The sequence below is a fragment of the Phragmites australis genome, chromosome 17, assembly GCF_958298935.1.
Source record: "Phragmites australis chromosome 17, lpPhrAust1.1, whole genome shotgun sequence".
NCBI classification, from domain to species: domain Eukaryota; kingdom Viridiplantae; phylum Streptophyta; class Magnoliopsida; order Poales; family Poaceae; genus Phragmites; species Phragmites australis.
The window spans coordinates 5,523,708-5,546,880 of NC_084937.1; the positions used below are offsets into that span (position 1 = coordinate 5,523,708).

Below are 23,173 nucleotides of genomic sequence, written 5' to 3' on the forward strand. Positions count from 1 at the left end.
GAAGGGTTGGTCAATCCTTCGAAGCATATTGTTATCCTTCTTCTCATTCTCGTCCCCACTTCCTCCCCATAAAAATAGATATGGGACAATGTGAGCTTCAGAAGGATAGTGATCGCAGCTGGCGGGGGTGCCGCCTTCGAAGAATATTGGTCATGGAATATTTGGTTTCCCCTAGCCCTGATTTTGAGTTTCAAATAGAGTTGATTTTTTTTTGTAATTCGTGGTGAGACTATTTGAAATCAAAATAAAATTATTTTGATTTGAGTTCAAACTCATTCGAATTAAGTTGATTTTTTTTGACATCGAGTTGTACTTTTTTCATTGTGAGTGGAAACTCAAATCAACCGAGGAAAATATTTTTTGATTTGAGTATAAACTTTCCTAAATAGAGGTGAATATTTTTAGATTTAGTTGAAAATAAAACTTGTACCAAAAGAATGAGACGAAGATAGGATGGAGTCAATCAATGCATATATAAGAGCTACCTTCCATTTATGGAAAGGAGCGCGTGTTATCTGTTTCATTGTAACAGGTGATTATGATTTATTCTTATCTTTTTATTCTCTCTGACTCTTCCCTCTCTATATAACAGGTATACAATAACCTTTATAGTTGAATCACTCATCTGGCAGTCTTACTGCATTTATCGGTGCGCTTCCTTGGCAGCCGTTGAGGGGAAGAGCATTAGGCTCTAGAAGAAAGCAAACCCAAGAAGTGGATCAAACAGGGAAGATGAATTGGTGCGGGTGGGTACCATTTGTCTCCCTCCCTCCTCCACCTTTTAATTTTCTCGGATTCAGTTTTTTAAGATTTCCTCAGATTCCATTACTTCTCTTTTTAGGATTTTCTCGGATTCAATCTTTTGTTTCGTAAGAGATTTTCTCGGATTCAATGGTAAGAGAACCCAAACACAATAATAAATGTGCTAGACACACTAGCACTGCAAAGTGGAAAGGCTGCCAACCTCTCGGGGCAGGGAGAGACAGGAGGAAACGAACCTCCGGCGGGAAACCGCAAAATCTTTTCGCGAGGGCTCCGAAACTTCCCTACCCAAAATTCCCCAAAACCCATCGCCATCGTCACCATTGCTCACCGAGAGTGGAAACCCTAGCCAAGCCCGCGGCCATGGTGATCGCCGTGGAGGGCGGGTTCGTGCACGAGGAGGAGGAGGGTGACTGCCCCATCCGCTACCTCCCCCTCGGCCACGTCTACTCCTCCTCCGCCCCCTCCCCGAGCCCGCCGCTCCCCAAGAAACCACGTTTCGATGACGGCGGCTGCAAATCCCCCATGAAAGTGTACTACCGGCGCCGCCGCAAGAAGCAGCAGGTCGAGGAGCCGCCGCCCTCGCCCTCGCCCGCGACGGCCCCGCTCGCGCCGCGGGAGCGGGACGAGGAGGAGGAGGAGGTCGGTCCCTCGCGGCGGAAGGGTTCTCTCAAGAAGGAGCTGCTTAGCCTGGGTTCTGCCCCGTCCGCATTCGACGTGGGCGGGGAGGAGCCTGTGCGGCGGTGGGGGCGGCCGAGGCGCGGTGGAGGGGTTGAGAAGACGGTTTGCTTCTCCGAACCCGAGAGGCGGCGGCCAGGCAGGCCCAAGGGGTCGGTCGGGAGGAGATGGGTCGAGTGAGTTGGATATGTGCATGATGGTTTCATGACGGTTTGAACTAAAATTGCTACGCTTTAATGAAAAATCGAGCTAGCATTGATGATGTTATTGTCGCAGGTTGGAAATCAACAGTGCGGATCCTAACATGTTTGTCGGATTAGCGTGCAAGGTGTGAGCTCTTTAGATTTTTGTTGTCTTTTCTTGGAAATGCTGGGAACTTTGAGCCTAAATTTTGATTGTGGGCGCAGGTTTTCTGGCCGGTGGACGATGATTGGTACAAGGGTTCCATCACGGGGTACAATGAAGCAACCAAGAAGCATTCTGTATGCACTCTGACCTTGGTGGTGTAAAGATGCTTATGTTTCCTTTGGTCTTTAAATTATTTATTGGTTGCGAAGACCTCCAATGTTTGCTGAGTTAATTGGATAAGGCTTGATTATATTTTTTTTCCATGTGTTCTCCTAATGTAAAGATTCGTTCTCTTGAGGTATCGGATGCTAGATATATTTGGCATTTAATTGCTTGCCACTCAATTTTCCATCCATTGTCTGAATCACAAAATGTGCAATACCCAGTGGCTGAGAACTGTACCTAAATGAACTGCAGGTAAAGTATGACGATGGTGAAGCAGAAGACATTAGCCTTGCAGATGAAAGGATAAAATTTTCTATCTCCTCTGATGAAATGAAGTCCCTGAATCTGAAATTTGGAATTTCCAATCAGGATAAGAAGGGACATGATGAGTTGCTTGCACTTGCTGTTAGCTTTCATGACTATCAGGGTCTTGACCCGGGTGATCTTGTGTGGGCTAAAATAACAGGTATTCTGTACACTTGAGTTCTCTGCCGCTGAACACTGATGTTTTCATCTGATTTAATTTGAATTTGATGGTGATGGGCTTTTAGTTTTCTTCTGTATCATGTCATTAGAAATTTAATTGCTATTCAAATATACCAGAATACATGTTTTATGAATTTTGTCTGTGTGGTGCTTCATTTATTCTGGTGTTGGGTGAAATTTTGCATTATCTTCTTAACACAGTTTTGTGTTTTGAGCTCCATCACATGTGCTAGATGATTTCACTAAGTCTCTTTTGTAGAAAATGTTTCCAATTAGTGAAACCTGCTTGCCCTTGGGAACTTTATATGATGTTTCGTTTTGTCTTGGTCACTTCCTACTTGACCTTCGAGTTTTTATTCTTCAATTGCCATTTTAGTTCCTAGTTTCCCCTCTCTTCCTAAACTATAAACTCAGGAGCATGCAATTCCCTTTCTATTTCCCCCTATCTTCCTAAACTAGCATGCTTTTTTTTGCCTTTAGATAATTTTTCTTTTTGTTTGTGGTGCACATGTGCACGTTTCTTTTTCCTTTTTTTATGGTCTTGACCGAGGTTTTTTTGTACTACCCCTTTTCCTTCTATTAATGAAATGACACATAGCTCTCCCGCGTTGTTAAAAAAAAATCCCTTTCTATTTAAGGCTTCCACTCAGAGATGTGATTTATTCAGTTTGTTTCTTTTGTGGTTCTTCACAGTTTCGTTCCTTTATAAGCGGACTGCTCACTTTTCTCGGTCACCCAATATTATTCTGTCTTCTCTAATGGGGCCTGATGTGCTTCAACAGGTCATGCAATGTGGCCGGCTGTTGTTGTGGATGAGTCAAATGTACCTGCGAAGCGGGCTTTGAAGCCAGTTCGATTGGACCACTCAATACTTGTTCAATTCTTTGGTACTCATGATTTTGCAAGGTTGGTCCTGTAGATAGATTTCTGACACCAGTTTGACTTCATTTTTCTTGGAACCACAATTATGTGTTTTCTCGTCAGGATTAAGTTGAAGCAGGCTGTGCCATTTCTGAATGGCCTTGTTTCTTCCTTGCATCTCAAATGCAAGCAAGCAAGTTTCTGTCGGAGCTTAGAAGAAGCCAAGGAGTATGTGTTCCAAACCAATTTTACAGTAGTAAATCATCTTTGAAATTTTCTGGGGAGCAGAGCACATAGATGGACCTGCAAGTTATTCTTTTATCTTGTATGGTTGTCTTTTGTTATGACCATGTTATTTTTTTTATTCTGTAGATTTCTCCGCACACAGCAGCTTCCGGAAATTATGTTGCAGCTTCGGAAATCTGTTCAACATGATGGTTCTGATGTTAATTCCTGTGAGGACGGGGTAGACTCTTGTGGTAATTTATCAGAAGATAGAACAACACAAAATGGAGAGGATTATGCTGAAATGACTCAAATAGAACTAGGAAATCTTCGTGTGAGCAAGTTAGGTATGTATTAAACAAAAATAAGAATGCAGCCTCTTCTATTTCTGTTCCTAAGTACACCGCCAGTTGAGGTTCCAGATAGTTTATACTAATGACATTGACCACAGAGCAGATAGAAGTAGTACAAACACGAGTTATATACTTACATCAAATGAAATTTAAGATATAAAAAGGTTGAAAAGCATGTTTATCCAATTTTGTTCCGTTTTATTTGATTTGTTCTATGATATAAAGTTATAAGGTTGTTTGCGATGATGCCACCCTATTTGAATCCTGTTCAAGTGTTCAGTTCATTGACTCCTGCTCAGTTCCTGCTCAAGGAGTGTTCATTTGTCGGATAATGCAAAAATATGTTCCTGCTCAGTTAATTGACTCTGAAGATCAATGAGTGTTTTCCCCTCATTTTGAATCTTGGACTCATCTTAGGAGTCATGATGCTAGAACTGAATGCCAGTTGGTTCTAATGGGCTTAACGGTCAGTAAGGTTGTCATATTTTCCTTCAGGAGACCAAAATGAATTTGGTTCTCCTGCTTAGTATTTCACATGCGAGAATTGGAGAAACTATGAACAAGCACAAGAGTCTTTTTTTGTGCTGTCCAACTGGTCAGCTTTTCTGCATATTTGATTCAACTATATAAAGAACAAAATAGTCTAAACATAGGAGTAAACAACAAGCACTAAACTCGGCAGTTTCTACCACACTTATTCCACACCACTATGTGCTGCAGCAATTGCAAAGAAACTGAAGAAACAGGCTGGAAACTAAAGAACACCTAGCCAAAAACAAGAAACTGACGCCCACGTAAAGTGCATTAAGCACCAGATGTGCTCACACTAATTAAAAGACCTAATCTCCGCATGTAGTGGCTCAAGTCATCCATCAGCAGCAGGAAGTAGTGGATGCTGCTTGGCGTCGTTGGCGTGATCGGCCTGCAGAGATCGCCATGCACAAGGTCGAGGATGTGCTTCGCGCGATACTTCGCCAGTTTGGGGAGGGATGCTCGTCTCTGCTTCCCGGCGAGACAACCATCACAGACTTGATCAATCCGCGACAGCTCTCGCACCATGGCCTGCTTGGAGAGCTTGCGTAAGGACTGAAAGCTGAGGTGCCCGTATCTCGCATGCTAGCACCATGCCTCCTCTGAGCCTCTTGCCGACAGGTCGCACAATGTCGAGGCTAAGTATGTACAACCTGCTGGGGGAGCGCCTCACTCTCGCTAGCAGTTGTCGATCTGAGTCCCAGATCTGCAAGACGCCGCCATGGACCAACACCTGACAGCCGTTCTCGTCAAGCTGGTTGATGTTGATGATGTTGGTGAGATGGGGAATGAAGTACACCCCCATGAGCGTGCGGAGCTCGCCGGCCTTGTAGGCCAACAAGATCGTGCCGCGTCTCTCGATGTCGACAATGGAGCTGTCGCCGAACTTGACAGTGCCTCGGATTCCGGAGTCGATTTTAGAGAAGGCAGCGCGCAACCCGGTCATGTGGTTTGTGGCACCGATGTCGATGTACCACATCCAATCGTCGCGGTCCTCCTCTCGATCCAGCTGTGCGAATACCTTCGCCTCGACCAGTTGCAGAGTGGACGTGGTGGGTGATGCGACACAAGCCTTGGCCATCAAAAGCGTGGGCACGTTGTCATCACCCTGTGTCAGGTGGGCCTTAGCCCGCTTTAGCTTGCTGTGACAATCCTTGGCCCAATGGCTAAATTTACCACAGTTCCGACATTTGTCTCAATCACCTCCTGAGCCAGACGTGATGGTGTTGCCGTCACGCGGCCCGTTGCCGCGGCCGCGCCAACGGTTCTTACCATGACGACGGTGGGAGCCACTATTGCCACCGCTACTGGATCCTCCCTCGCCATTGCGCTTCTTCATGCGAGCTAGCCGCTCCTCAATGAGGAGTAGCTTATGCCCACCATTGCCGCCTGAAGAGCCGAGCTTGTACCTCTGCTCCACAGCACGCAAGCGATCGGTCACCTCCTCAATCAAGATTGTGCTCAGATCAAAGAGGGTCTTGATGGAGATGGCGACTCGTTGGAGACATTCTGGAACGACTTGCAGAAATATTTGCACCACCTCAACATAAGTGACTTAGTCCCCTAGTACTCAGAGGTTGTTGGCGAGGCTCGTGATCCTCGTGGCGAAGTCATCGACAGACTCGCCATCCTTGAACTCGATCTCGTCGAGCTTGCGTCGTAGCTTCTGTGCATTCGCCTCTCTAACACGCTCGACGCCAACGCGTATCGTCTTGATCGCATCCCAGGCGTCCTTGGCGGTGTTCTTACGGCGAGAGTGGACAACATCTTTGACAGCACGACGCGGAGAATGGCGGATAGCACTAGCCTATCATCGCGGTAGTCATCGCCGCCGGGTTTGATTGCCACCCAAAGGCCTTGTGCCTGCAGGTTCACCTGCATCACGAGCGCACACTCGGTGTAGTTTGTCCGTGTGAGCGTGGGATAGACCACCGAGCTTGTTGCCTCCTTGACGACGCGCTGCATGACCATCTTGCAGCCACTGTCGTCACGGTGCCGTGGCCGGCGTGAAGGAGGTGTCGGTGAGCTACGGCGGTCTCGACGCAGAGGAGTGCTCGACTGTGTGCCCCTAGGAGCCCACGACGACATAGCTGCACCTGGATCGACAACATAGGCTTTGATACCAAATGTCAGGATCGCTTGTCGATCACCTAGAGCTTCAACTTTGATTTCACATGCGAGAATTGGAGAAACTATGCACAAGCACAAGAGTCTTTTTTTGTGCTGTCCAACTGGTCAGCTTTTCTGTATATTTTTGACTCAACTATATAAAGGACAAAATAGTCTAAACATAGGAGTAAATAGCAAGCACTAAACTCGGCAGTTTCTACCACACTTATTCCACACCACTATGTGCTGCAGCAATTGCAAAGAAACGGAAGAAACAAAGGCTGGAAACTGAAGAACGCCTAGCCAAAAACAAGAAACCAATGCCCACGTAAAGTGCATTAAGTACCAGACGTGCTCACACTAATTAAAAGACCTAATCTCCCAGGTCTAATTGCAAGGATTAATTATTTGTCAGATACTAGAAGCCAAACGCATTTCAGGGTTATGCTATATGTCCCATGCTGGTGAGACTCAGTGCTAGGACTAACTAAATATTAGAACAGAATAATTTTGTTTGCTTGCCATAAGTTGTAACTTTTGGTGTGCATTTCTTGGTGCTGCCAAACTTTTTCATGTTAATATTTTGATCCTACTGTATTTATTTGCTCTCTAACGCTTCCTCTTTTGTGTGGCAAACTTATATTTTGTGAGTTCCTTTCCAGGTAGGATAGTTTCTGATTCAGACCATTTCCATAACAAAAAGCATATATGGCCTGAAGGATATACTGCTTTCAGGAAGTTCACATCAATAAAAGGTAATTGTTCACCTCCAAACTTGTCATAAACTGGTTGTAAAATTTAGTGTTCCATTTTGAAATTTGTTATGCTCTCATTTGATTATGCATTGTTTAGTAAGTATATGATAATATTGTTGCAGATCCACATTCAGTAATATCTTACAAAATGGAAGTACTGAGGAGCTCAGATACAAAAGCACGTCCATTGTTTAGGGTGATCTCAGAAGATGGCATGCAGGTAAGCAGATTAGCAGTTGTCTTATTGATTCTGTCCTCGTTGATAATTTGAAAAAAAAATGCTGGTTGTGTGATTTTTTAGAATCTGGCATGTCGTGACTTGTGAGATGTTGTGTTGCATAGATGTGTATGGAACAACTGTCCTGAACCCTAAAGTACTGACCGTTGGGAGTTAACCTTTATAGCAACCTCATTGTCTTGTTGTTTCACTAGCTACAGTTTTTGGGTCTTAGGAGATGCTTAACAATAATTCTTGATAGGTTATATGTATTATTGCTTTACCATTGTAAATACATCTTTAGAACCTTGTGTCGTTATGCATAAGATGTGATGTAACACATGCTTTAGTAGAAATTGGTGTTCCATTTCTGATATTAGCTTTTAAGGTAGCGTTGTGACTCATGGACCTTAAGCTCCACTGTCTAGCTGCTCCTTCATCATGTCATTGTAATTGTCCTGTTATCCTGGTTGCATCATCTTCTTGTTTGACTACTGCCACTTTTAATCTGTACATTTTTCTAGGAATAGGCATGAAGATGAGTTGATCTGATTCCATATGTCAAGAGTGGCATATAGAATTTTTTGTAATGCTTTGTTGTTAGAGGTGTATCACATTTGATGCACAAAGTCCTTCTAAGGATAATTTAGGCTCTGAATTGCTTAACATGATACCTGTCAACATTAACTGATTGCATCGAGTTGAGGCACTTCACTGCATTTCTCATGATACAACTCACATTTATTTCATGCCAAAATAGGCTAGTTTTCTTGTTGGAGTATAAAATAGAAAATAGCAAGTTAAAGCTTAGCTAAAATTCTAGCTTATAGATTATTCCACTCAATGCATCCTTTTTAGTTATTACATGCAAAAAGTAAAGAACTGTGCATTCATTGTGACAGTGTCTGACATTTTTCTTCCCTCTAGATATCAAGTTAAATTTTACTAGAAAGCCTTAGATTTAAGACATCTATCTTTCTGGTAGAAAGTTTTCTATTTCTGCCATTACAAGTTATGGTACATGTAGTCTGTTAATTCAGTAGCACTTATTGCCTTTTTTTATCAATCATTTTCATGTAGTTTATAGAGAAGATTGCATTTTGAGGATTATAAGTGAACTCTTTTTGTATGCTGCGGATATAGCAGCATCATGACAAATTTAGTAGCTCCAAATGTGTACATTTCCCTAATGTTACCATCTTTATGATGATCAGATTGATGGATCTACTCCAAATGCATGTTGGAAAGAGATATACTGCAGGATAAAGGAAAAACAGAGCAGTGATGCCACTGATTTGGAAGGAAATGTTTGCCAAAGTTCTGGTTCCTACATGTTTGGCTTTTCAAATCCGCAGATAAGGCAGCTTATTCAGGTTCTAAAAAAATCTGTTCAAGATTTTCTTTCATTTATTGTTCCTAATTTTATCAAGGAGTGCATTGGGCTAGACAATTAATTCATCTTTGATCCATATGTTTTATTTGTTTATACCCTAGTTTCCTTTTCCTAGTCATCCCTGTCATCAGTATTTCGGGTCAATTTATATGCCCAACCATACTACTTTAGTGTATTTGCTCAGATTGAAATTTAGTATTTGATTGGTTGAGACATATACGTCTCTGCTATCAAACTGTTCTTTCAAATTGGTTCCAAGTTGACTTCTGCAATAAGCCTCAACACCAGTGTAGTCTACACTTGTTCTGCTTAGTTTGGTAATGCTTGATATTGTTTAGAATATAGCACCCCTATAGTAGATAAGGTTTTCTTAATGTGGCCCATTGTGCTAGCAAGAAAGAGTAAACAAGTTGTTACGTGTCTGGAAAAAAACAAAAGGGGGAAAATGTTGTTTCACCATGTTCACAGGAGGGCAGAGTGGATTAATGAAATCGTTACGTGTGTTCTTTTGTTTGATATTATCTTATTACTTTGACATTTTGCCATTGGCTTGTATATGGTAGCGATTTATCTTTAAGATTGACAAGATGACTAATTTAAATTTTCTTTTGTAAATATCTGCTCATTATGTCGCCATTTATGCTATCTTCCATACATAAGTATATAAGTCATTTTGCAATACGAGTTTGGGAGTATGTGACAGCCAAGTCGATCAGAGCCATTTCAGGCGCTTGTAGCATGCTCGGCCATAGCTTTGATAGAAACCCGATCGTATATGGCATTATTATTAATCTAGTCATGTGGTGTCATCAAACGCATCATGTACCTTTTTTTTTGAACTGAGTGTTTTCAATGTGCATGTTTTCAAGTCCATTTTGTTTAATTCATGATATGGTGCACTTCCAAGGATTCCTTGATCTCAGTGGGTTGACATGCTACATTGCAATAACATCTAGGATGATGCGTGTTGTTTTATTTTCATCTTACTTAGAAGTTTTATTCTCATTAAAAATGAAAATATTTCAATCCATGCATTAATAGCATTCTTTATCAAGGCTTTTGCATTCTTTTCTCTACTTCATACCAGTGGACTTCTGGTGGATAGTGGTTTTCATCCTTTGTTTTCTGAAACTTCAAGTTCAATTGTGTATTTGTTAGGAATTGCCCAATGCAAGGTCATGTCTGAAATATTTTGAAAATGGTGGAAACACTATCCTTGGTTATAGAGCTGTTAATGTTAATTGGAAAGATCTGGACTATTGCAATGTTTGTGATATGGATGAGGTAAATAATCCTATTCCTGTTCTCATGCAGGTTATTCAATAGATAAGTAATGAATCTGAAAGTTACTAATCTCTTGTTTTCATTCCAGGAGTATGAAGATAACTTGTTCTTGCAATGCGACAAGTGCCGTATGATGGTATGCATGCTTTCGTTGCCTGTCTCTCTGAAGGTTATCAGTTGTGGAAGTGTTTACAAATGCCTTAAAATATGATCCAGGTTCATGCTAGATGTTATGGTGAACTAGAACCATTGGACGGAGTACTTTGGCTTTGCAACTTGTGTCGACCTGGTGCACCTCGTGTTTCTCCACGATGCTGTCTATGTCCAGTCACTGGTACAGACTTGCATTGCACTTTATTGCAAAATGACTTATATACTTATGAGATATAAAAATCTTTTTAGGGGGTGCAATGAAACCTACAACAGATGGCCGTTGGGCTCATCTCGCATGTGCTATATGGATTCCTGGTATAACCATTTCATTGATCCTTTGGTTTTAGTGATATTGTGGCATGATATGCTTTTAGTTCTCTCAATCTTGATTCTGTCACAGAAACTTGTTTAAAAGATGTAAAGAGAATGGAACCGATTGATGGATTGAGCAGAATCAACAAGGTCCCCCCCCCCCCCTCTCTTGCTTTTGGTGTGAACTTTTTATTCAATCTTTTACTGTTTCTGTAGAAACATCATCATTCATCAGTTTGAGTTGTCTATCCAGGACCGTTGGAAACTTCTATGCAGCATTTGCGGAGTTTCTTATGGAGCTTGTATACAGGTACATTAGGAATTGGTTTAAGCTATTGTTTAGATGATCAAGACATATTATGTCTCTTTTTCTTGCATCAACAGTGTTCTCATCCTACCTGTCGTGTTGCGTATCACCCTCTTTGTGCACGTGCTGCTGATCTTTGCGTTGAGGTACATTACCGATCTTTATGCTGCGGCATATCTCCTTCCTGGGAACCAACTTTTATGCATCCATTAACATGCATTTCCATTATGTGCATCTATTTTGTTAATTTTAGCTTGAAGATGATGACAAAATCCACCTCATGTTACTTGATGAGGATGATGATTCTTGTATTCGTCTACTCTCGTATTGCAAAAAGCACAGACAGCCATCCGCTGATCGTCCATCTCTAGAAAGTGACCATACTGAGTGCGCTCAGGTAGTTCAGACAGATTTGACTTCATCATCAGGTTGCGCAAGGACTGGTAAGAGAACAAGCCCTGTTAATTTGACAGGGAGTTTCTTAACGTTCTCTGTACGCTAAATTTGACTATGCATTAAAAAAATCACCTTAACTGTGATCTTGATTATGGATTTTTGCTCCCCTGTTAGATTTACTTATTGGGTTTGTCATTCAGATATTTGTTTTGGTGATATCCTTGGCTCTGCAGTATCATGTGACTTGAAGCTGCATAGTTATGCATATGTTGTGAATTTAATAATTGTTTTTTAATAAAGTTCCCCCTATTATTTTGATTAACTATTGTGTTCTGTTATACTATTTCATATTTGAATGCCCTGTTTCCTTGTCAGAACCCTATAATTTCCATCGGAGAAGGGGACAAAAGCAACCACAAGTTATGGCTACTGCTTCTCTGAAACGTTTATATGTGGAGAATAGGCCCTATATTGTCAGTGGCTACGGCCAAGATAGAGTAGCCAGTCATGGTAGCAGTGAACCAAGTCAACCGGTTGGCTCGTTGGATGCTGCGCAGCAAGAGGCTTTTGGCAATGTGTCTTCTATGGTTGAAAAATATACAAGCATGAAGGCCACATTCAGAAAGAGACTAACTTTTGGTGAGTTCTGTTCATTTGTCATCCTTTCTTATTTTCATAGTGTAATCTTCTGCAGATGGTCGAGTCTTCATATCTTATTTCCAGAAAATAAAGTTTGAGAAGTGTAAGATACTATTCTCATCATGATATTAATCACTTGTTTTTTCCCCATCTCCTTCCTCTTTTAAGTTTTAATCAGAGAAAGCAGGGTTTTTTTTCCTAAACATCTTGTGTTTTTCATTCTTAAGAGTAAATTAAAGAGAGGAAGCTTCTCATATTATTTCACATATGGCTCGTTCTATACTATTTATCAATAGCTGTGCTTCAGCATTTATGTTGTTATGCTAACTCTGATTTCAATGTTGGATGGATCATTCTCTATAGTAGCAGTGGAGTCTATAGCAAGATATGGACAAGTTGTTACAAATCTGTTCTGGTTGAAAAATGTGCAGATTTTGGCATGAGTTCTACCAAAAAGATATGCCAGTGGATGGATTGTAACTTAAAATTTAGTATTAACTTAGGGTTCTGGTGGTTTGGAGTGGAATAGGATTTAAATCCTACCAATTCTGAGGATTGCAGATATGGGCAGGGATTGTCTTATGATTTGTGAGGAGAGGAATATCAGAATTATGGCATTTCAAATATATTGATTGAAATATTGGATTTGGAAGACATAAATTGGCAGTGTTATGATAGTCACTTTTGCTTCTGTGAGTTGTGGTTTATATATTGATTGTACTACTTTTGACAGGAAAATCAAGAATTCATGGATTTGGTGTCTTTGCAAAGGTTGCACACAAGGCTGGAGATATGGTATGTTCTTCAACTTCCCCCTTAAAACAAGTTGTAAATGCTTTTGACAAGGAGTTGATTCCTTTGAATGGAAAAATTGGCCTGTAATTTTGCCAAGGAGCAACTGCAGATAAATTAGTAAATAACACTGCAACCCTCCAATGCCCTATCACAGTGCAAGCAGCAAAAGGGCAAAATAACATTGCTGTTTGTTCTTCCCTTAGTTGGTAATGGGTAGCCGCACTTAGGTCTGTATTTTATTAAGATACAGAAAAGCCACTCACGCTAATGTTGATATGATAAGCCAGTCAATTACAGGTAACAATGGCTACTCAGCAGATGGGTGGTTGATTGCTATACTCTGGTCCGTTGGAGCAGCCATACGGTACCAGATGTTGGCCTCTGGTAGAGTTTGGAGAGAGGACAAACTAAAGAGCTAAAGCCAATGCTATTTAGGCAAATTTTTATTTTTTGTTGTGTTGTGTCACTGTGGGTCGAGGACAATTGCAATATTATTTTACTGAATTTGCACATTTGTGTTGCTACTGAGCTAATTTTCTCTATCCTTCATCTACTTGTTCATATGATTGAAATGTGTAGTGTTGCTCATTTGACCATCAATATCAGAAAATAGAAATCGGATTAGACAATTATGATGTATTTCGCTAAATTTGCACTTTGCATTGCTACTGAACTAATTTTCCTAATTTTGCAACTACTTTTACAGATGATTGAATACATAGGGGAGATCGTTAGACCACCAGTATCAGACATCAGAGAGCGGCAAATATACAACTCACTAGTGGTAAGTTTTTGTTTAGCTAGTTCATTTTTTTGGTTGCAGATAATTTTTGATATATAGATGTGCATAACTAGATTTGCCAGCTTTAAATAAGGTTGCTTTATCATCATCTTCTGGTTATGGGAAGGCACTGTTTGATTGATAATCAGTTTTCTGTGAAAAGATTAATATGGATAGTAGATTGGTCAGTTGAACTGATTTTGTTGCAGTGTTTTTTCACTTGTAGCTGTCTAGCTGGTTAAACTTACAAATAATTTTATAAATAGTGGTCTATGGTGGTTTAGCCTTTGGAACACTAAGCTAGAACACTAAGCTATAACACTATTGCAGCCACAAGATGCTATGGCCTTATTTTGCATAGCTTATCAGCAGCTTCTGCTTCTTAGAAGCCATAAGCTGTGCCAAATAGGCTGAGCTTATGCTGGCTTTTGAAAAGCTGATAAGTTGGTTTCTGATGAAATGAACTAAAAGTTGATAAGCTGGTTGAGAGTGGTTTTTCTGAAAAGCTATGTGCTGAGAGTCTAAAAATTAAGACCATAAGCTAACGACTTTTCTCATAAACCAGAAGTAGTTTTTTAGAATAATATCTTTTCAGCAAAAGTCCATAAGTTTTAGTTGTGCCAACAGGGCCTATAGCAGTAATAGTTTTCCATATTGTTTTATGCTTAGAGGAAGTAGTGGTTGCTATGCAGTATTTTGTAATTTTAGGCTTGTGAACAATTATTTGATATGCTAATGGTATGTTAGGACTAGCTAGAATTAGTTTCTCGACACAAGAGGTTGGAAAATTTGTTGTTACATTATTCATTCAAAAGTGAATAAGAAAGTCATTCAAGTTCGACTGGTGTCGCATCACGTCGGTTACGGCGAGTGTCATTGCTCCCAGTGGCCTCACTGGTTCAGCTCCCGACAGCTCTCCCCTTCCTATATCGTCCTAGGGTGGCTCCGCTGTGGATGAGGCTACTGGGGCTTGTGATGTTCATCCGCATCGACGCTGGCGCTGGCGTCGCACTTCAGCAGTAGTGGGCGGGGCTTCGATGCTGAATAGTGATGGAGGTTCCCCTGAGCAAGCGTTCCTGCATCATGTTCAAACAAATCCGGTGACTACTCAGGATGCTACGTTACCAGAGATGTGTTTCATTGGACGTTCGGAGCACATCCTAGCAGCTGAAAGTGAGCTGTGCAAGCAAGCCCTCGTGACCGTCGTGGGAACTAGACCTGTGGTCTCACCGGGGGACGCCTTGGAGGCCATCGCTACCCATTTTGATCTTGCTGCGGACACCCTCTCCATTCACCGTACCACGCCGGTGGATTTCTTGTTGCTGCTGCCAGATGAGGGGTCTGTGGTGCGAGTGCTCAATGACGGCTGATCGCTCCATCTGCCTTGCTTTGATCTCTTGCTCAAGCGTTGGTTGCGGTTTGCCCATGCTACCAGCAAGACACTCCCTTTTCATGTTGAGCTCTCGCTGCTCGTTCCGCTACATGCGTGGGGTTTGTCTTTGGTGGAGCACCTCCTTGCTCCGCGCTGTTGGATGCAAAGTGTACATCCGACCACTCGAGATCGTTCATATTTATCAGAGTTTTGTGTCACTGCGTGGACCAGCAACCCAACATTCATCTCGCCTTGCAAAGACCTCCCAGTCACGAAGCCCATGCAGTTCATGGCGTTTGAGGGGTTGCTGGTAATGAGGTCCCTGGTCTATCTGGTCAAAATCCATGTTTTGGACTGTGCTGGTTTTTCACAGCCACTGGAGCCGCCTTCCCCACCAACAGATGATGGGGCAGATCGCCGCAGGTGTGCTGATGATGGTCCCTTTGGCACTCCGGAGAGTGGCATCTCGAGAGGAATGAGGTTCGCCGGTAGGGACGACCGCGCGGGTAGCAACACCCTTCATGGCTTGGTGTCGCGGACGGCGCGTGGCTCCACCTCACTCGACACGTCCCATGTGGCAGTCAACGTGGTTGTAGCAGCTGTGGTGGACCCACAGCCTGCATCACAAGCTGCATCCTCGCACCTTGAAGATGCATGCCATTGTCACTGTCGCGCCGTAACCCTAGCTCTCTGATTTCGCCGCCGCCCTCTAGATCTGTAGGCTCCATGGCCAGATCGACGAGCTCTAGGGGTGATCGGTCAACGGGGAGCTGGATTGTGAGGCCACAGTTGTCGATCCCTTATCGAGAGGGACCCCTGGACTACAAACCAGCCATGTTCTATGCTTGTGGGAAGAAAGCTGCTCGGTGGCTGTCATGGAGCGACGACAATCCGGCAAGGAGGTACATGACATGCGCTCGCCGTTGAGTAAGTTTGGATTTCCGATTCATTCCTTGAGTTTGTCTAGTTTTTGTGTTGTCCTGAGTTTGGATTCGTGGCCATTGCTTAGGTTGGGGGTTGCTAGTACTGGGAGTGGTTTGACTTGGAGAGCACACCATTTCTCAGACAAATTTTGGTCGATTTGCGTGATGTGGCTCTTGATTTGAGGAGGGAGAACAATGAGCTTAGAGGTGTTGTTTCAGTTGCAAATGGAGAGGTCCAAGAGCTGAAGATTAGGCATGGAGAAGAGGTTGCTACACTGCTGAGCTATGTGAAGCAAGAATCTGAACCTAGATTAGCAGGCTAGAGAGGCAAAAGAAAATGCTAATATATGCACTTGTATGCTGTATTGTGGTGTTGTTTGTTGTGCTGACAGCTTGAATCAATGTAATTTGCTATCAATAATTAATGCTTAGTGGATATTATCTAAGTTCAATTTGTGAATCAATATTTTGATGTCAGTTCTGGTAGGAATATATCTCACTTTCACACTTTGGTGATAATCTTGAAATAGACAAAATTCTTATAGTCAACACTTTGATGGTAAAGCCAAAATTCTCTGAAGAAACTAACCAGTTCCTCCCTATCCTCTAAACTGAAACTACCATTCTCCCTCCACAGAATGTCAATCAGTACGAAAGTAAGCACTCAATTCTGGTAGATAAGCATACAAATCCATAAAATCTCAATTCAATATATTACAAGTACTCAATTCTAGTAGGATGGATAAGCCAAAGTTTGGTATTTAGGTACGATAAGCCACATTGGGCACATTACACAGATAAAAACAAGTGAACTAGATCAGTGTGAACTAGAAGATGGCAGAAGTCTTGGAGGTGGCTTGGGTGAACTAGAAGATGGCATAAGCCTTAGAGGTGGCTTGGTGCTCTTGCTTGGCCTTATTAGTTTCTTGCTGGGTTCATGGGCATGGACTTGAGTAGATGCAGAACCAGAGGTGATAGAAATGTTCACCTTTGAACTTGCTTTGGCTGGCACATTGGCATCCAAATTAACTGAAGCTGTTCCACCTTGGTGTGTGGAGACTCTAGCCCTTGCAACAGTCATGATTGTCCTCCGGTTTGACATTTCAGGCTGCACAAAAGGATGTATGGAAACTCAGTAACTGGTGGATTCTTGTGCCAGTACTTACATTCAGTATTGGTACTTACATTCTGAATTGTTGCGCCAATCCTCTCTGAGTACAAGATCCCTATTCCAGAGCATCTTCTCGTGCTTTGACCTGATGGGTTGGTGTCTCCTTGATCCCTGGAGCTCCTCTTACCTTGGTTAGAACAGCTCTGCTATGAAGTAGTGAATAGAACTTAAGAGAGCAACATATTTTAAGGAGTTCCTATTGTTAATGAAGATACTTAGACAACCTGATAGGAATGTACTAATGTAGTGTAATTACCACAACATTTTGTTCTTATGCAGCAGAGTTTCCAACACTTACAGTTGGTGTACTCCGATTTTGTCCATTTCTCTTCTCACAAGTGAACTTGTTGTGACATGTCCCTTTGCAAGTCCTACACCTTATGACTGTGCCAACTTTGGACATCTTAGTAGTAGGATTGGGCTTGTCTTGAGGCTCTTTGGTTTTGCAAGTCTTTGGCCTTCCTGGCATTTTCAGGTTCTTAGGAGCTCTTGGTCTAGACCTATTAGATGTGGACCAGAAATGCACTCATAAGTCTTTTTGTATTCTTCAATTGAGTAGCAGTGAGCAATGTAGTCATCAAGTTTGTTGGTTCTCCCATGAATGCATGCAATTGCATGTGAGCAAGGCAGACCAGACAACTAGCAATACCTACAAGAACATGTATTTGTGCTCAAATCCACCGTAAATCTATGCTCCTTGTGAGTCACCTAAAAAGCATCAATTCCATTGTACATTGCATAGCAGAAAATAGACTCATTGATGTAATTTTTTTAGCTTCTTAAAGATATTGGGGCATACTATTCCTTTCCACTTCTTTGCCTTACTCAAACTGACTTGGAACCTTACCATCACTTTTCTCCTGATCCACTCTAGCATATAATAATAGGGAGAAACCTTGACTCAACAATGGAGTGATTGAAACTCTCACACATGTTGTCAACTGAGTCACAATTTGATCCAAGTCTGAATCATGCTCTACTCCAATGCTTTGGATCGGTTCTCATGATTGCCTCTGCCCCTACATGTGTGTCTTCAGCCAGCTTTGCCTTATGATAGTTGAAGAGATTAACATATGGAGATTTTGCACATTTCCATAACTTCTTCTGCAACTTCCTGTCCTTGAACTTCTTCCTCCAATTTGCATATATGTGTCTAGCACACATCCTATGCTCCACTTGTGGCACCCATTTCTCTACAACATTGATTAGCCCTTTCTGTTGGTCTGAGATGATAACCCGTCCTTCACCATCACCTAGCTGCAGGCCCATGAATAGAATATCACAGAACCAATCCCAAGAATTATTGATTTCCTTCTCAACAACAGCCCAAGCTATTGGGTACATTTGGTTATTCCCATCTCTGCCCAAGGTACAAATGAATTCTCCAGTGATACAACCCTTGAAGAAACTTCCATCTAGTCTAATTATTTTCCTGTATCTTGCAAGGAAACCTTTTTTGCAGGCATCAAAAGAAATGTACATTCTTTGAAATACATCTTCTGTGCTGTCTAGATGGAGCTTAACAATCACATTGTTGTCTGGATTGCTCCTCAACAACTCTTGGTAATCAAACAACCCTGCATACTTCCCTTTCATTGAGTCCAACAACTTGTGCATGACAATAGACTTGGTTCTCTTGCACTTTGATATGCTAACATCAACATGCATCACCTCTTGCATTGTTTGCTTCATATGCTCAATCTTCCAAGCTGGATTGGCCATGATGGACGTCTCAAACTTTTTTGCAATCCTTCTTGCTATCACTAATGAATTATCCCTTCTTGCTGGACAACTATTCTCATCTTTAAAAGTACTGACTTGCCATCCTTCAGTTATGCTTGTATCTGATAATAGGATGTACGATGGGCAATTTGCCCAGTCACATTTGGCCCTCACCCTCTTTAGGCCATTCTTAACAAATTTGATGATCTTCTTTTCAGCTAGACCATACTTCCTCACTGCCTTTATAAACTGCTCTTTTCCTCTAAAAGTCATGTCTAGTTTGAAAGTAGGAATGGATACCTTCTTGTCACACCTTGGATACTTTGGTTTCCTCTCACCAGTTCACCATCACTGCCTTGTTCATCATAACTATCTTCTTCACTAGATGAAAAATATGAAGTGTCACTGTATTCATGCAAGATATCTGTTTGTTCATCCAGTTGTATTTGCTTAAAGACCTTTTTGGTGATTGCTTCAACACCTTGAGGATCCACATGTACCATATATTCTCCCTCCTTGTACTTTGTCAAGTTCTCCAAAGCTTCTTCATCTTCCTTAGAAGTGTCATTATCTCCCTGAAGGTAGTCACTATCATTGCTGCCATTATCAACTTCTTCTTGAATTGCAGATGTCAGAGAGGTTTTGCATGTGTCTGGAGATCTAACACTCTTCCCTTTTGAACAAGATGGAGATGAATAGAATGATTTGAGAAATGCTATATCCCTTTGTATTTGTTCTGGTGACATTGGTGGTTGCTCAACAATCTGTCTTCCTAAAGCCTCACCAGCCTCCATCTCATTCTCCCAATCATTGCATGTCTTCTTTATCAGCATCGGCATCAGCCTCCATTGACTCCACATAAATGTCAACCACATCACCATTAGTGATGTAATCTGGCATTGTTTGGCATGTCTTGTCATCGTAAAGCACTCTTAGTCCATTTGACAACTCCTAGCCAGGGAACAACCAACTCAAAGGACAACATCAATGTCCTTGCAGTGGTCTTCTAGATGGCCTCTTGTCTCTAGCAACGGCATTTTATCTCTGTTGATATATGACATCCCCTTTGAACCTCCATAATACTACACTACCTTGTCATCATTGAAAACTCCCCATTGTAGTGAAATCTCACTGCCAACTTATCAAAATTATCCATTCTGTCAACCTACAAGCATATAGAATTCACTCAATACTACGTGGGGCAAAATGGGTGCCACTAGACAATACAAAAATGCAAGCTTCACCACTAAAATAATCGAGCAACAACTTAAACAAATGAAACCAGTAACTTAAACTAATCAAATCAGCAGCTAAACCAGGTCTATTTTATTCGGTTTGAACAAATCGATGCGAATCTCCAATACAATATAGCTGCAGATGCACTCACCTTTTTCCTCACTGATCAATGTCGAGCCGCGCGTAATTCCCATGCATTCTCCAACAATGTTGGGATTCTGGACCTGCGGTGGCCAGATTTGCACCACACGATGGTGACAATGGCGTGCGGTGGTGGGATTGTAAAGGTGACGGTGAGAGCAGAGGGGCTAGGGATTTGGGAGTAGAAGGTGACAACGCGAGCTCAGGAGCAGATAAAAAAACGGGCTTGTGGCCGACTCAGCGTTCCAGTGCCATGCCAAGTCCCAGTCAGCGGTGAAAACCACTCAAAACGGTGCGAGGGACGAGCTCGGAACGGGTTCGCAACTTGGAGGACTTAAGATTTCTGGTTTTTGAGATGAGAGATAATTTTAAACCAACTCGATAGTTGAGGGTCCAAAAATGGACTTTTTCCTATTATATATAGTACTGTTTTTTAGAGTTGTTTCTAGGTATTATAATCTATTAATCTCACTTGAATATGTATTTTGAACAAAGTATGGGAAATGATGGCTATAAATTGTGCCACATATTGGTTTAATTGTTTATCACTTGAATATTTTCGTATTTGCTTTGTTTTTTAGCCCCCCTTGAAATTTTGGTGAAGCTCCGTCGCTGAATAGGAGTAATAGGACTTATGACAAACCTTGCTTCAGCCACCAAGCTTGGTCTTATTGGTTGGGAGTTAAACCCTCGTCAACCATTTTCATGTACTTGTTTAGTACTCAAGTGTGCATGGGATAGTACTTTGGCACATCTGCACGGGGCATCACGATAACCGGCCGGGACTTACCTGTTACTGTGTTACTGATGAACAAGAAGATATTTCAGATAGGATATTACAAATACCTAAATAAATTTCCATAGGTTTCATAGGTAATAAATTTTCAATGCAGCAAAACTCAATACTTCTACAAACGTCTAAGTAACTGTCCCTGTTTAGTTTAATAAGCATGGTCCAACTTGTCACCCCTGACTCAAGACTTCAGCTGAGTCAATGGTTTGTCTAATTCTCATAACACTGAAAGCAAACACCTCTGATCTAAACTTTCTGTACGTCATGGTAATTGCACGCAAGTCATAACACTAATGCATGCAGGGTGCTGGTACGTATATGTTCAGGATAGATGATGAGCGTGTTATAGATGCTACACGGTCAGGATGCATAGCCCATTTGATCAATCACTCATGTGAGGTGAGAAATTATTTGTTCGTTTTGCAGGGGCTTTCCATTTTCTGTTAGCAGCTCAGATCGCCTCATCCCTTATATGCTGATGACAGCACATCAATTTTTTCAATAATTGTTCATTTGCCTTTATAACTTTGTTTTGGTGTTTCCTTTAATTCTTAACATACATGCTCTGCACATATGGATAGCCAACATAATATTTTCATCAGGCTCATGATGATCATGCATTGTGCCTATTCTGGCCATATTTAGCCTTCCTTCTCAGATACGTGAAAACAACAGCAGAACAAAATTTGATCCGAACACACTTGAGCCAAGCATGGGTCTTAGAAAGCACATGATAATTATTCATAGTTTGTCTTGAAATATTTGTATTTTTACCTGAAAGGAATTAGAATAGTCTTCTATGATCTTAGTAAAGGCCAAGCAGGTGTTCTAAAATTCCGGAGGCATTATGTAACATGTTACTGTAATAGGCATTACTATTAACATAATCATATTATTGTACCGTGTTATGTCATTGATGCAAATAACAGCTCTCAGCTGTAGAGTATTCTTTACCATTTTTATGATGCTTAGTGATATCTTCGTCTTTAGATCTTAATAGTTAGAGAAAGAACAAAGGAATGTGTATGCTGTATTTCAAAGATGTGTTTTTTGCATGGTGTTTTACATAACAATTCCATTTTATTGTTGCAGCCTAATTGTTATTCCCGCGCCATAACTGTTCTGCGGGATGAGCACATCATCATTTTTGCAAAGCGGGACATAAATCCATGGGAAGAGTTGACATATGATTATAGGTCTAATTGGATTATAATTCTGCTTTTGACCTTTTGAACATTATAATTTATCAATCATGTTGATGCTTTGTTCAGGTTTTTTTCGAGTGATCAGCGACTTCCTTGTTATTGTGGATTCCCCAAGTGCCGTAGAGTTGTTAATGATATTGAAGCAGAGGCGCAGTCAGCTAAAATAAGGGTTACGAGAAGTGAATTATTTCAGGAAAGATGAGTCTAAAGGTAAGTGTATAAATACCTGCATTCCTGCGTCTGTGCCAATGTGAAGTTCCTACTACCAAGTGCTAACAAAGTCAATCTCTCTCTCTCTGTCTCTCTTGATGTGACCTCTCTAAAGAAATGAACATGATAAATATTCACTCAGGGTGTTGCCCAGGGCAATTAGTGTAAACAAGACGGACCGACCCATTGTTTTTACTTCAACTTAGTTTTATTCTATAAAAACTAAGCTTCGGTTCAAAGAAAAAAAATACTAAGCTTATTGGTGTCTTTGGTTTCTGTCCAGTTTTTGCTTGTTTATTGAGGTGTGCGCTGAGATTTTTTTTAAGACAACTGTTCTTTCCTTCCATATATGCCACACTAGTGACAGATTTTATTGTTGGCAGGCAGACGGGAGGTGACAGGCTTGGATTTGCTGATTTGTTAACTGCGGTGCTTACTGTCAAATTCTCAAAAATTGCTGAGTTCATTCTAGGAATTCTGATCATTCTTGTCATTCTTTTAGAATGGAATGTCAATGTAATTGTATAGGTACTCAAATATAGGTTTGGCAATCCAATTTGGGTAGGTACTCAAATATAGGTTTGGCAATCCAATTTGGGAACGGCAGTTGAAACCGATTGTGTTGACCATTGAAATATTCCGTGTTTACATGTAATTCGGTCATTCATCCTGTTGGACTCACCCTATTAACCAACAGAAGTGGTTGACGCTGGGTATTTCTTTTACATGATTTGAGATGGCCTGTCAAGTGTAACCAAAGTACATGGTTAGAATCTCGGGCGATGCCATTCTATAATTAACCACAAATAATTGTAGCGCGGATGTTTGGGATATTGGAACTTAAACAGGA

General features: G+C 41.5%; 1 protein-coding gene across 3 annotated transcripts; it reads left to right on the forward strand.

Moving 5' to 3' along the window:
* Window positions 1-934: 934 nt before the first annotated feature.
* On the forward strand, window positions 935-23,048 carry LOC133897231 (histone-lysine N-methyltransferase TRX1-like). Of its 3 annotated transcripts, none has more exons than XM_062337877.1 (25): window positions 935-1,616; window positions 1,717-1,768; window positions 1,848-1,922; window positions 2,206-2,419; window positions 3,222-3,345; window positions 3,424-3,528; window positions 3,673-3,872; window positions 7,181-7,273; window positions 7,396-7,493; window positions 8,705-8,863; window positions 10,042-10,167; window positions 10,256-10,303; window positions 10,384-10,501; window positions 10,570-10,635; window positions 10,721-10,782; window positions 10,886-10,942; window positions 11,017-11,085; window positions 11,193-11,382; window positions 11,711-11,974; window positions 12,708-12,769; window positions 13,476-13,553; window positions 21,212-21,307; window positions 22,001-22,104; window positions 22,180-22,323; window positions 22,707-23,048. In XM_062337877.1, exons 1-24 carry the CDS (start codon window positions 1,126-1,128, stop codon window positions 22,313-22,315), a joined length of 3,087 nt encoding a protein of 1,028 aa, XP_062193861.1. In that variant the 5' UTR covers window positions 935-1,125; the 3' UTR covers window positions 22,316-22,323; window positions 22,707-23,048. The 3 variants fall into 3 exon arrangements, 2 of the variants coding, with proteins under 2 accessions (XP_062193861.1, XP_062193862.1); XM_062337878.1 differs by having other exon boundaries at window positions 22,001-22,079; window positions 22,179-22,323; XR_009905876.1 differs by lacking the exon at window positions 22,001-22,104.
* Window positions 23,049-23,173: the final 125 nt, after the last annotated feature.